The 12,243-nt window shown below is 61.2% G+C and overlaps 2 protein-coding genes across 4 annotated transcripts; one reads left to right on the top strand and one right to left on the bottom strand.

Annotated features, from left to right (window-relative positions):
* The first annotated feature begins 596 nt into the window (after positions 1 to 596).
* On the top strand, positions 597 to 5,352 carry C1QBP (complement C1q binding protein). Its single transcript, XM_059379523.1, has 6 exons — positions 597 to 904; positions 1,426 to 1,576; positions 3,353 to 3,446; positions 4,544 to 4,639; positions 4,805 to 4,927; positions 5,019 to 5,352. The coding sequence occupies exons 1-6, from the start codon at positions 694 to 696 to the stop codon at positions 5,166 to 5,168; spliced, it is 825 nt and encodes a 274-aa protein (XP_059235506.1). The 5' UTR covers positions 597 to 693; the 3' UTR covers positions 5,169 to 5,352.
* On the bottom strand, positions 5,291 to 12,230 carry RPAIN (RPA interacting protein). Of its 3 annotated transcripts, none has more exons than XM_059379525.1 (7): positions 11,789 to 12,222; positions 10,525 to 10,695; positions 9,479 to 9,539; positions 8,605 to 8,716; positions 8,411 to 8,474; positions 7,227 to 7,367; positions 5,291 to 5,544 (listed from the first exon to the last, which is right to left on the bottom strand). In XM_059379525.1, the coding sequence occupies exons 1-7, from the start codon at positions 11,867 to 11,869 to the stop codon at positions 5,515 to 5,517; spliced, it is 660 nt and encodes a 219-aa protein (XP_059235508.1). In that variant the 5' UTR covers positions 11,870 to 12,222; the 3' UTR covers positions 5,291 to 5,514. The 3 variants fall into 3 exon arrangements, with proteins under 3 accessions (XP_059235508.1, XP_059235507.1, XP_059235510.1); XM_059379524.1 differs by lacking the exon at positions 5,291 to 5,544 and adding an exon at positions 5,551 to 5,806 and having other exon boundaries at positions 11,789 to 12,230; XM_059379527.1 differs by lacking the exons at positions 5,291 to 5,544; positions 8,411 to 8,474 and having other exon boundaries at positions 7,257 to 7,367.
* Between the last annotated feature and the right edge of the window lie 13 nt (positions 12,231 to 12,243).

Here is a 12,243-nt window from a genome sequence, read left to right as displayed (position 1 = left end):
GATCATGACCCAAGCCAAAGGCAGACGCTTAACCTACTGAGCCCCCCAGTCCTCCCTTTCTTACTTCTGATGTGGCTTAGTTTCTGCTTCCCCTTTGTTACCTTGAGTCCTTAACTACCGAAGCTTTTTGCAACTCTGCCATTCTGACACAGCCTAGTTCTGCCAGAAGCTGCTGGGGGAAGTAAGGTGTAGGTCACTGAGCATAGCTTGGGGGCCTTCTTTTTCTGGGCGCTTCACTGCTGCTCCTAGCTTCCTGGTCCCAGAGCAATGCCATGGCTTTGGAACTGGGTGCACGCTGGGAAGCGTGTTTGTGCATACGGGGGGAAGGAAGTACACGTCCAGATGGAGTGCACGCAGTGGTGATTTGCTCACGCTGGGGGAAGGTTGTGCACGTCGGGATGGGGTGCACGTCGCGGCGGGGTGCACGCAGGAGGAGGTTGTGCGTATGGCCGCGGGTTGCACGCAGAGGCGGGTGCACGCTGGGCGGAGGTCGCAGGGATTCAGAGGGTCCGCCGAGAGCGGAGCGGCCCTGACCTCGGAGGCGTCCAGCAGGGGGCGCGCCTAACTCGGAGGCTCGCTCGCGCACTGCGCCGGCGCGGAAGCGCTCCCGGCAGGGGCGGGACTTCCGGCGGCGCGCGGGCCTGGATCTAGGGCCTGGGCTCGTCCTTCGCACCGCACGTGTCCGCCGCCGCGATGCTCCCTCTGCTGCGCCGAGTGCCCCGCGCGCTGGGCTCCGCGGCCGCCGTGCTCCGCTCCGCGCCCGCCCCGCCGCCTCGGCCGCTGCTGCAGCCAGCGCCCCGGCCTTGCGTGCGGCCGTTCGGGTCGCTCCGAGTGCGCGCCGGCCTCCTGCGCTCCCGCGGGCCCTGCGGCTGCGGCTGCGGCTGCGGCGCGCTGCACACGCAGGGTGAGGCTCGGGTCGGGGCCGGGGGTCGGGGTCGGGAGCCTTCCCCGCCGGTGGACCACACCGGGCCGCGGCCGCGCGGGTGGCGTTTCCCGCCTTCCCCCTGCAGGTCGGCGTTTCGGGCAGAGCCGCTTCCACGCCCTCGCGGCCGGCTTCGCCCCTCGCCTGCGAAGGGGACTCTGCGGTGGCCGGCGGTCGGGGTGGAGGGCAGGAGGTCATGTCTGTGCGTAATTGGGAGCTTCTGGCTTCGCGGTGGAGCGTGGCGGTGGGACTTCCCTGTCGGAGGCCTTTTTCCAGAACTGGGCTCGTCCTGGCGCCGCGGGCACCCAGCACGGCCACCGGTGTGTCCTGAGGCCTAGCGGGTGGGACTCAGCCGGTTCCCGAGTGCGGGAGTCCCCTCACCAGCAGGAGTTACCAGGAACAGCCCCAAGGCCAGATTTCTGGCTGCAGTCGCCGCCCTCCGCTTCCTTTTTAGGATTTGAACAGGGTCTTTTCTCTCTTTTCCTTTCGGACTTTCACTGTAGGAGATAAAGCTTTTGTGGAGTTCCTGAGTGATGAGATTAAGGAGGAAAGGAAGATCCAGAAGCACAAATCCCTCCCCAAGATGTCAGGAGGCTGGGAGCTGGAAGTGAACGGGACGGAAGCCAAACTCGTGCGGAGAGTTGCCGGGGAAAAGTAAGTGTGGAGAGCCTGCAGGTTGTGAGGACCGACTCCCTGAACTTGCGAGGACTGCCCTGCCTTCTCCCAGAGCTGCCTTTAGTAGAGCAGGTCCTCGGACGCCCGATGTCCAGTTGGTCATTCGCTGCACACAGATGTGCCAGGAGCTGGCTTACTCGGTAAGGCAGGAAAGGATGTCGCTGGAGGTCTCTTGGACTGTAGAAGCTGTTGCCCTGGTCAGGCTGTGCTTGAAGGCAGACACACGGACTTAGACTCTTCTAAAGACATATTAGAGCACGAGTGGGGGTGGGGGCATCAGAAGCAGAGGGAGGGGCAGACTCCCCGCTGAGCAGAGACCACCCCACCCCCATGCCTGGCTTGATCTCCAGATCCTGAGATCATGACCTGAGCCAAAGGCAGACGCTTAGTCGACAGAGCCACCTGGTTGCCCCAGATTCAGAAATTCGTACAGTGCTGACTGAAGCAGATTGGCCTCAGGTTTGCGGTGCAGACTCTTGCACTGGGGTGGGCCCTGCTGTGGGAAACCACGTTTATAGCAGGGAACACGCAAGCCGCGGGCCTCCCCTGTGAGCAGATGAGGACACGGGGCTGTGAGTGTCCCCGGGAGAAAGGTGGGGAACTTCCCACCTCGTTCCACTGCTGATCGTTTGCTCTTTGAGTAAACTTCTGTACCTGCTGTAAAGGAGGCTTCTGCTTTTCTCTGCCCCTGGTGTCAGTCCCCACCCACACACACCCTGTGACATCCTGAGCCCTTGTCCTGGGGTGAGTCACAGCTGGTTTAGGGTCACCGTGAATCGTGTTCCTGTGACTAGAACTGCACCTGTGCGCCCAGGAGCTTGGCTTGGTCAGCACAAGGGCAGACGAGACAGTCAGTGTGACTGACCATGACTGCTAGCATTGCGGGGCGGGACAGCACCTTCCTGGCAAGGCAGTGCGTGGGGATCCTGAGCGAGCTGGTGCTGCACGTCCCCTCCCTGCTGTTGCCCTCCTGGCTCCGGAGCAGGGTTGGGCGGCAGAGGATTCTTGGAGCCGAGCTGTCACCAGTTGAGTGTTTCTGGTCTGCTTCGTGGTTATAAAACTTCCCGCCGCTGTTTTTGAAGAATGGATTTGGGGGCACCTGGGGGGCTCAGTCAGTCAGTGTAGCGTCTGCCTTCAGCTCAAGTCATGATCTCGGGGTCCTAGGATAGAGCCCTGCATAGGGCTCTCTGCTCAGTGGGGAGCCTCCTTCTCCCTCTGCCTGCCTGCCACTTCCCCTGTTTGTGCACTCTCTCTCAAATGGATAAGCTTAATTTTTAAAAAAAAAAAAAAAGGAGACAAGAGGCTCTGTAGGGCAGCATAGTGTCGGGGAGCCTCCCTCCTCCCCGCGGCCCCTCTGGGTCCTCTGCTGAGGGCAGCCCTTGGGTGCCTCTCTCCCCCTCCCGCCATGGGCAGATTTTCGCAGGGAGGAAAGGTGTTAAAGGAAGCTTCTGTTGGGTCCCACCGCTCTCTGGGCTCCTCAGCGCTCATGGATACGCTCCTCAACGCTCACCCCCAAGATAGGGTGGACACTGCCACCCTCCCCCACCGGGACTGCATTTGGAGAGATGAAGCGGGGCTTGTTGACTTCTAGCAGCTGGCGCGGAGCATGCTGTGGCTGCAGGGGTTTGCCGCTCACAGTTTGGACACATTGTTGTGGTTTGGCACATAGTTTCGGTCACCCTTGTAACTGTAGCCACACTCACTGCTAGTTCCCTCATCTGCAGGGCCCCGCTGGGCCATTCTCTGCTTTTGCAGGGTCACCGTCACCTTCAACACCAACAACAGCATCCCACCCACGTTTGACGGCGAGGAGGAGCCGTCCCAGGGGCAGAAAGCGGAAGAACAGGAGGTGAGTGGACTGCGCCCGGGGAGGGCCTTGGTCTCCCTCGCTCCTTTGCCACTGGGGACAGGCAGGGCCATGGCTGCCTTTGGGCCTCGACTCCCCAAGCCGCGGTTTGGGGCTTTGGCACGAGAACCGTGGGTTCCGCAGGTGTGGGCTCTGTGCCGTGGCCTGTGTTCGCTCGGTGGGGAGGAGCCGAACCTGCTTGTACCTTCCCACGATCGGAAGGCTCATCCGGCCTGTTTGCCAGGGATGAATGTTCTAGTGTGTCAGGCTGGCTGTAACACCAGTTGGGGAGCTGGGGCATCAGACTGACATCCGAAAGGCGGACAAGGTGTTTGCTTTGGCCACGGGCCCTCCTGCGTGGGCCCAGTGGGAGCCCAGTCTGCACACGTTATGGGGGGCCGTGGGCCTGGTCTAGGGACTAGCCAGCGTGGGGGCCGCAGGGTCTCTGGACCTCCTGACTAAGCAGGTACTGGGATCATCTCTGGGCTGAGCAGAGAGGATACCCCTTGGCACTCCTGACTCCACCCCAACTGTGACCTCCCTGACGCAGGACGGCTCACAACCACTGGGAGGGCCACTGGGATTGCTCAGCTTTAGGATGGCCACTTAGCCCAGTGCGCTGGCCTGAGTCCTGCCCTGGGACAGAGGAAGAGCCCAAAACGGGCAGCAGGAGTGACATCTGGGAGGTCAAGGCCAGCTTCGTGGTGCACGGGTGGACTAACAGGCCTGGGGGAGAGACCAATTCACAGAGCTGGACCCCGGCTCCAATTTCTGCACTTTAAACCAGGGACGTTCTGTAAGCAAGCAGGGGGCTAACGGCTGTGAGACCCCATAGATAGATGTGTGAGCCTCCGCCCTCTAAAACCGGGTTCAGACCTTGGGGAGGGACAACGAGAAGAGTGTAGCCCAGTCTCTGGAACAGGCCGGTACATGGCTTGAGTGCTGTGGAAGGTTCTAGCTTCCTTGTCAAGGGGCAGGATCATGGAGGGGTTTAGAAGCGGCTAAGGACTGTCCTAACAGTGGTGGTCGTCAGATCCCTGGAACCATGAGCACCCCCTGCCCGGTTCAGGCAACGGACTGATGTGCTTTCGCTTTCCCAGCCTGAACTGAAGTCCACACCCAATTTCGTGGTGGAAGTCATTAAGGACGGTGGCAAGAAGGCTTTGGTGCTGGACTGTCATTATCCGGAAGATGAGGTGTGTGGGATGGGGCGCAGGATGGGGAGGAAGGGCACCGGCTTGTCTGGCAGAGACCAGGGAAGCTAGGGGGAGGGCAGGGGTCAAACCGGGGGAGTTGGCAGCGGTAAGTGGTCAGGTTGTCCTGGGAAAGCCTTCACTTTCCCCAGCCCTGTCTCTTTTCAGGTTGGGCAAGAGGAAGAGGAGGAGAGTGACATCTTCTCCATCAGGGAGGTGAGCTTTCAGGCTGTCGGCGAGTCAGAGTGGAAGGACACAAATTATACGCTCAACACTGACTCCCTGGACTGGGTGAGTGTGGGCAGGGGTGCGGCGCAGTGGGGCGGCCCAGCGCCTGGCAGGGGAGCGGCCTGGGATCAGGAAGGCCCGTCTGTCCTCATAGGCCTTGTACGACCACCTGATGGATTTCCTGGCTGACCGAGGGGTGGACAACACGTTCGCAGACGAGCTGGTGGAGCTGAGCACGGCCCTGGAGCACCGGGAGTACATTGCCTTTCTCGAGGACCTCCAGGGCTTCGTCAAGACCCAGTAGAGCACGTGCCGGGCTTTGCCGAGGCGGGAGCCTGCTTGGGAGCCAGATGGACAGGGGCTCGGAGATGGTTTCCTTCCTGCTATCATGGAGAATGATTCAGATTTAAATGACTTCCTTTGCAGTCTCATTTACCCTCGTTTATTGCATAATGTGATAATGGACAATAAAATCGGGCGGTTTCCTCTGTTGTCTTTGCTGTTCTTCCCCTCCAGCCTGTGTCCCAACACACCGAGAGCACAGAGTTTCAGTACAAAATCCGATATAAGTTAAAGGCTGGTATTTACAAAGCCCTGTCCCAGGCAGAGCGAGTCGTGTGCCCCAGAAGAACGGGGAGTGGAGGTCGGCACTAGAGAATCACAACCCACGTGTCGCAAGCCTGGATTTGGACAGAAGAGAGTCCCGGTCACACACATCATCTCTGTGTCTCAGCAGCAGGGATGCAGGGGTGCCATTCAGATGCCATCATGAGGTGGCCTTGGTGGGGTGTCTGCACGTGGGACCCCACCCTGCAGTCCCAGGAGTGGCACATGCTCCAGGAGCTCGAAGCAGGTCCCAGACACGGACTCTGAACAGCCTCCCCGCAGGTCACCGGTGGCTTCTCATGGCCTCATGGGGAGGTGAGGCTCTGTCGCCTGAACCTGGGATTGGATGGGTGTGCCTGCTGCAGGCAGAACCTGAGCCCACTGCCCGAGTGTGCCAGCACACCTTCTGGGGTCTCCCCCTGCAGTCAGGGCGCGCCAGAGCACAAAGCGGTCTCCCTCGATCCTCACCACCACGCAGAGGAGGCCGTCCGCCCACACGGCTGACATCCCAGCTCTGGCGCACTCCGTCCTATGACCACACCCCACCCGGCCACATCCTCACGGTAACCTACACCCGCTCCTCCATGTCCAGGCTGAACCTGAGTCCCCTGAAGTGAAAAACCAGAGGCCTAGTGTCCTCAGACGCTGATGGATGCCTCTGCCTCTCCCTCACTCCTGTCCCATCTTTGCTGTGACTCCTTGTCATCTCTCCCAGGGCTACCAATCCCGCTGCTCGGAGCGGTTGTCCAGGGAGGGGACCCTGGGACTGGGCTGGGGTCCGTGAGGATCCTTTGCCCCCAGACCTGTGTCTTCTGCTGCCCCCATTCCCCACCTGAACCCCCGTCTGCACACACACGAGGGGCCTGCCTCTAGGCCAGGGGCTGGGAGAACACACCCGTGTGTGATCTTGCCATCCAGGACAAGCGCACGGGCAGGTCCCTGTGGTAGTGCTGCGGGGACACAGCTTTAGGCTCAGAGCAGGAGTCGGGCCTCCAGGACGTGACCAGCCAGGCTCACTACATATGTGTGCAAATCATCCTGGAGCCAAAGGCCTTTCAGACCCAGAGCCGCAGGAGCGAGAGCGTGTGGGCCAGAGACCCTGCATATTCGAGGCTCCGGGGGTGCATCTGGAGCAAAGGGAGCAGCCGGCTCTTCCTCAACTCCACCCGCCATGCTCCCTGCCTCCCACCCAGAGGCCGGCAGGGCCCCACCACTGAGCAGGGAGCAGCAGGGGTCCCCAGCACCCGCTCCAGTCAGAGTCTGCAAGCTGTCCCCAGTAGCCGGGCCCACATTCACCTCCAATGACAGCACGGGGCCAGCAGCATGCAGGCAATCCCACCGCTTCCTGCCCCACCGTCCAGCCGTCTGGTAGATGCAGGCCCTCCCTCCCTCGGTGACCTGCTGCCATCCTATTTCCTTCCAGCAGGCCCACACCGGCACGGCCTCTCTGGGTGTCCTGAGCACGGAACCATCGGCCGGGTCTGAGTGCGCCACTGCCTGTCAGCCGGGCCTACCCCTGTCCCAGCCCTTGGGGTGCCCATGGATCTCCTAGTGTAAGTGACACGTTACCTCCACTCTCCCATGCCAGTAAATTCCTCAGAGACTAAACTGTACTTGTAAACATCTCCCCGCCTCAAAAGAATGCCATAACGGAAAAAGAAAAGAGGAAAAATCTACCCGCTTGTATGATTTCTGCTAGGGTGGGAACAATGCCAACCATGGCCGGTTCCGCCACGGGGTCCCATGGGAGGCTTACCACGCAGCTCATGAGAAGACTGGGCTTTTCTTCTGTCCCGTCCGTGACGGAGAACTCAGGCGTGTGCGGACAGTGTGCACCGTGCTCATTGATGCTGTCCTCTAAGCAGGCTCGAAGCTTTTGCTCCGTCAATCCTGGAGACTAGCAAATAAGCCAGTTAAGCTGCAACCTGACCCCACTCACCTCTGAGCCGACAGCCTGAAAATTCCGACTCCTCAAGCCGCCCACTGGGATGGCTCTGCACAGCCTCCCAACGTGCTCACGCTCCTGGCTGCGCTAAACTCCGTGACCGCAGCAACCCTCTGGGTGACTGCCGCCCCCCCTCCTGCGTCAGCAGCACCAAGAGGGCATGGGGTGCTGCCTCCCCAGTCCCTCTGCCCCCTGCGGCTGCTGTGTCCTTCCCAGGAGCCAGCACCGCGGGGCCCAGGCCTGTCACGCTGTGTTAAGATTGCCATCATATGCGTCCCAGAACCCGACAAAGAGAATGAAAACAATGCTTTTTTCTTTTTTTCAAAGGTAAGGAATGGAATGGTTAGCAAACGCTCAAAAAGAGGGCTTGTTTAAAGAACAGGGAAAGCTGCTGAATCACATCAACGATAGGACAAACTCGAGTCTGCACTCCGCTCCGCGGTGCACTTTAAAGAAGTGGAACCGGGAGGGCAGACCTGCCCCCTCGGGGCCAGATGGGCACGACTCGGCTCCCATCCGCAGAGCCCCGCCTGGGGCCTGGCCAGTACAGATGTGTCTGAAGCAGACCGCGAGATGCTCGTTGTCCCCATTCCCCGCTGCAAACTTTCAGCCATATCACGCCCAGTAAGAAGGTGCCTTCGTGTTTCGGGACCACTGAGGCCTATGTTCAAGTCTAGTTGAGTCTTCCTAAGTGGGAACTTCACACGAAGGCAGATACAAGTGTTTCCAGTTCTCCCTGTAAAGGTCTTGAGCACAGGGCGCTCACCAGCGGGGACCAAATGGCTGGGACAGCCACAGTGTGTGCCCATCCCCAGGCCAGCTCCGTGGGCCCTGTGGGCCCCGTGGGCTCTGTGGCCGCTTCCCAGACACCTGTGTGAGGTGGCCAGGGCGCCAGGAGAAAACGCACTCCATCGGCTCCAGCACCAGCAAAGGGCCTCCAGCAAGCGGACACATGTGGGAAGGAGGGACACGGGATGTGCGTGTGGAACACTCACGTGCGAGGAGAGGGACAGGCCACACGGACACGTGACCACGCCGCCTGACACTCTCAGGTTGAACCTGGAAGCAGAGCTGGCATCACAGCGCGCCGGGGCCAGCACCGCAGGACCCCCAGACCCTTGCAGACAGCCAGCCTGCGGGGGGACACGCTGTCCACCCATAATGCTAAAAGAGGTTTGGCATCTCTTACCTCACGCACACAGGACAGATGAGGGGGTTCGCCTCCCACTCAGCCAGCATGACACTGAGACAGCACTCGTCGAACTGCAGGCTCTTCTCGTACTCACTGAGGAGGCACTGTTCTGCGGGGCAAAGGGCAGCTGTAGCGCCCTTCCTGCCTCCCATCCCAGGCCTGTCCCATAGCCCAGCCTCACCCACACCAGACAGGGAGCCCCGCAGGACACCGCCACCCAGCACAAATGTTCGCTGCTCTACCCGGCTTTGTCTTGCTGGCTCCCACCCCTCTCGCCTGTCCCGCGTGTGCATGAGCATGACACGCGGCCCCAGAGGCATCGGGCTCGGGGGATCGCTGGAGAGCTCGGACCCTGCCTGGGCACGAAGAGCGGAGTTTAAAACAATCTGTTCCCCAACAACCATACGCCCAGTCTGTGCTGTTCACAGCCCGTGTTCGCTCGCGTGGCGAGCACACAACCACACCAAGGATGCGGCAGGAAGGAGGGGCAGCAGCGCCAGAAACGGGTCCATGCGCTACAGGTCTACGCAGTATCTACACGGCTATGCCGGCCAACCCCAGCCCGCAGGCCACACCAGCCATCAGTCTTCTAAATCACATCCTGCTGGAACACAGCCGCGCCCATGAGGCCTGTGTCCATTTTCACTCCACAGCAGAAGGCGATCACACGGGATGCAGAGCCTGAGCACCAGGCCCAGGCACAAAGATGCATTCTGGGGAAGAGCCAAGACTTCAGGGTAAAAGCAGGGATTCCTGACACCCGCCTGGAGCTGGCCGCAGAGGACGGGGACAGTCAGGAAGGCATTCTGCTTTGAAAAGTGCTCAGTGCCAGTTTGCTAGAGGCAGGTGGAGGGACCTTGCCCGAGGTCACCTTGGTCAGCCAGCTCCTGCTGGATCTCCTCGAGCACAGCCAGGTCCAGCAGCTCCTCCAACTGCAAGAGAAAGCAGAGTCCCCTCAGCCAGCAAGTCCTGATGACACGGGCTCCAGAGGCTAGTGTGAATAGCTCCGATGCCAAGGAGAAGCCCCTCCCCGTCCTTCCGTAGGAGGTGCCGCCCATGCAGCCATGGCATCCCGCTAGAAAGCCATCAAAAAATGATTAAACCACCCAGTAACAAGATAAGGGCCCTGCATTTGGGGGGAGATGCTAGAGGGCAGAGGCTAAGTACTTGTTCTGCCAAAGCTCCGGAGCGTCTGGGGCCTTCCTAAGCCTGCCCGCCTCACTTGGGGCCTCTGCGAAGCAGGCACAGACCTGAAGGGCTCTTGTGACCATGAAGCACGACTGTGTAGCCAGAAGTCTGGCCTGCACCAGGACACCCAGTAGGGCTCCCGATAACACATTGCGACTACAGATGGCCCTGATGCTTCTGGAACAGCTGGCTGAGGTTTTCTCACATGGACCTCACGGTGCAGACCGCACTCTCTTCTGCATGGGGTCAGGCTGGGACTCCGTGAAAGCAGAGCTCAGGGGCACAGGACAGGTAAGGACCCAGAGCAAAACCAGGGTTGGAATTCCAAAACCAGGGACGTCTAAGCCAGGGCTCTTCCTCGCACACAGTAAACGGTTTCCGATCCACACCCAGCCGGCGACACTGGCCTAGGCGAGAGTCAGAAAGTTCCTGGATGCCCTCTTGCACAGAGAGGTTGCTAGCGCAGGTCTGCTAAGTCAGAATTTCCACCGAGGGAGCCCGGATGTCTTTGTTTTTAGTTTTGTAAAATGTTGGCAGAGCCTGGTGTTTAGGAACCATGGACCTAGAAAAGTCTAACCTGAAAGACAAAAGAGTCTGGGTTCCAAGCAGCTGGAATCCTGACTAGGGGCTGGAGGATGGAGGGTGACTGGGACCAGAGGACCAGGGGACACAGGGCAGGCCCTCTCAGTGCTGTAGCACCCTCTCTGGAAGCACATGTCCCATTCTGACCTGGGTCAAGGCCTCTGGACAGCTGTCCCTGGCCCGCAGAGCGCTCCACTCTTCTTCCATCACCTCCTGCACCAGAAGGGGGTTCTGAGCTCTCCTTGGCATGTTGCCTCCAGCCTGGCGGTATCTGTTCAGGAGCCTGTCCCGGCTGTTTCTCAATCTCTCCAGGCATCCCTTGGAAGGAGAAATGGAGCGGAGCCCGTAAAAACAAAAAAAAAACAAACAAAATTAGGGGTGTCTGGGTGGTTCAGTCAGTTAAACATCTGCCTTTAGTTCAGGTCATGATCCTGGGGTTCTGGGATGGAGTCCTGCACTGGGCTCCCTGCTCAGTGGGGCATCTGCCTCTCCCTCTTCTGCCCTTCCTTCCCTCCAGACACATGCACTCTCTCTGAAACTCTAAAAGTTTTTCTTAAACGAAATGTTACATCAACTGAAACTTATAAACACAAAATTGCAACCATAACCCTAATTACTATTTTTGCATTATTTCTGCGCAGTCCTTATTTGCAGACAAGGGAAGTCATCACGGTTTATGTACTCGGTTCAGCACATTCGGATTTTATTTTAGAGCGAGAACTGAGCGAGAAGCAGAGGGAGAGGCTGGGGAAGACCCTTGAGCAGAGGCCGAGCCGAGCATGAGCCCAATGCGGGCCGGATCTCAGCACCCTGAGATCGTGACCTAAGCCTAACCAAGAGAAGCCGGAGTCGGCTCCCCGCGCCCCCCGGGTGGGACCCTCCGCGACAGTGTCCTTCGTGGCAGTGTCCTAACGGCTCGGCCTCCGCTGCGCTCCGGCGGGACTTTCCTGCACGAGGGGTTCAGCCGGGGACGACCATCCCTCGCGCCCGAGACCCTCCAGACGCGCGGCAGAGTTCCGGGACCCGCTACACGCTCCTCGACGCAGGGCCCCGGCTTCGGCGGCGGCTCCCGGGAGGCGGGCTCGCGGGAACGCGCTGCCGCCGGAACGGTCCGGGGCGGGGCGGGGCCGCTGAGACTCCGCAGCAGACGGCCGCGCCCGCGGGAGGACAGCGGGTCCCCTCAACCCCCGACGCCAGCAGGGTGGGGCGCGCGGGGCCGCGCGGCGCGCGGCGGCCGGGCCGGCCCCCCCCACCCCCGCACGCAGGCCCGGGAACTCACGCAGCGCCCGGCCCGCTCCGTCCCATCCCGCCCCGGGGCCGCCGCCGCCCGGCGCCCCGCACCTGCCTCGCACGGGGGGCGACGAGGGGAGGGACGGCGGCCCCGCCGAGGCCTCCCAAGCCCCGCGCGCACCTGCCGGAAAGCCTCCTTCCACGGCGGCGAGCCCACCGCTTTGTACCGCGATCGGCGGCCCGAGCCCGGCGCCTCCGCCATCTCCTGTCCGCGGGCGCAGCCGCCGGGCAGCCCCGCCCCCACGGCGCGCAGAATCCTGGCCGCTGTAGTTTCCCGGCGCTCCGCGCGCCCGCCCGCGGGGCCTTCTGGGAGGTGCCGACCCGTCCGGGGACCCCGAGGAGGCGGGGCCGCAGCGGCATATGTGAGGTCAGCCCCACCTGGAGTGAGGGAAGTAGGTCTTGAGGGAAGGCTTCGGACGTCCAGGCTTAGCCAGGCGGAGGTGTCCACGCAGCAGTCGGACGCCGCTCTCAAGCTGTCCCCGGGGACTGGCCTTCCCTCAGCGATGGCCCCGCCTGACGGCCGGCCTCCCCTTCGCCCCGCCCCCGAGGCGCGCGTGCCCGGGCTGCCAGCTCAGT

Source organism: Mustela nigripes, chromosome 16 (genome assembly GCF_022355385.1).
Source record: "Mustela nigripes isolate SB6536 chromosome 16, MUSNIG.SB6536, whole genome shotgun sequence".
Classification (NCBI taxonomy): domain Eukaryota; kingdom Metazoa; phylum Chordata; class Mammalia; order Carnivora; family Mustelidae; genus Mustela; species Mustela nigripes.
This window is presented reverse-complemented; position numbering and strand designations above follow the sequence as displayed.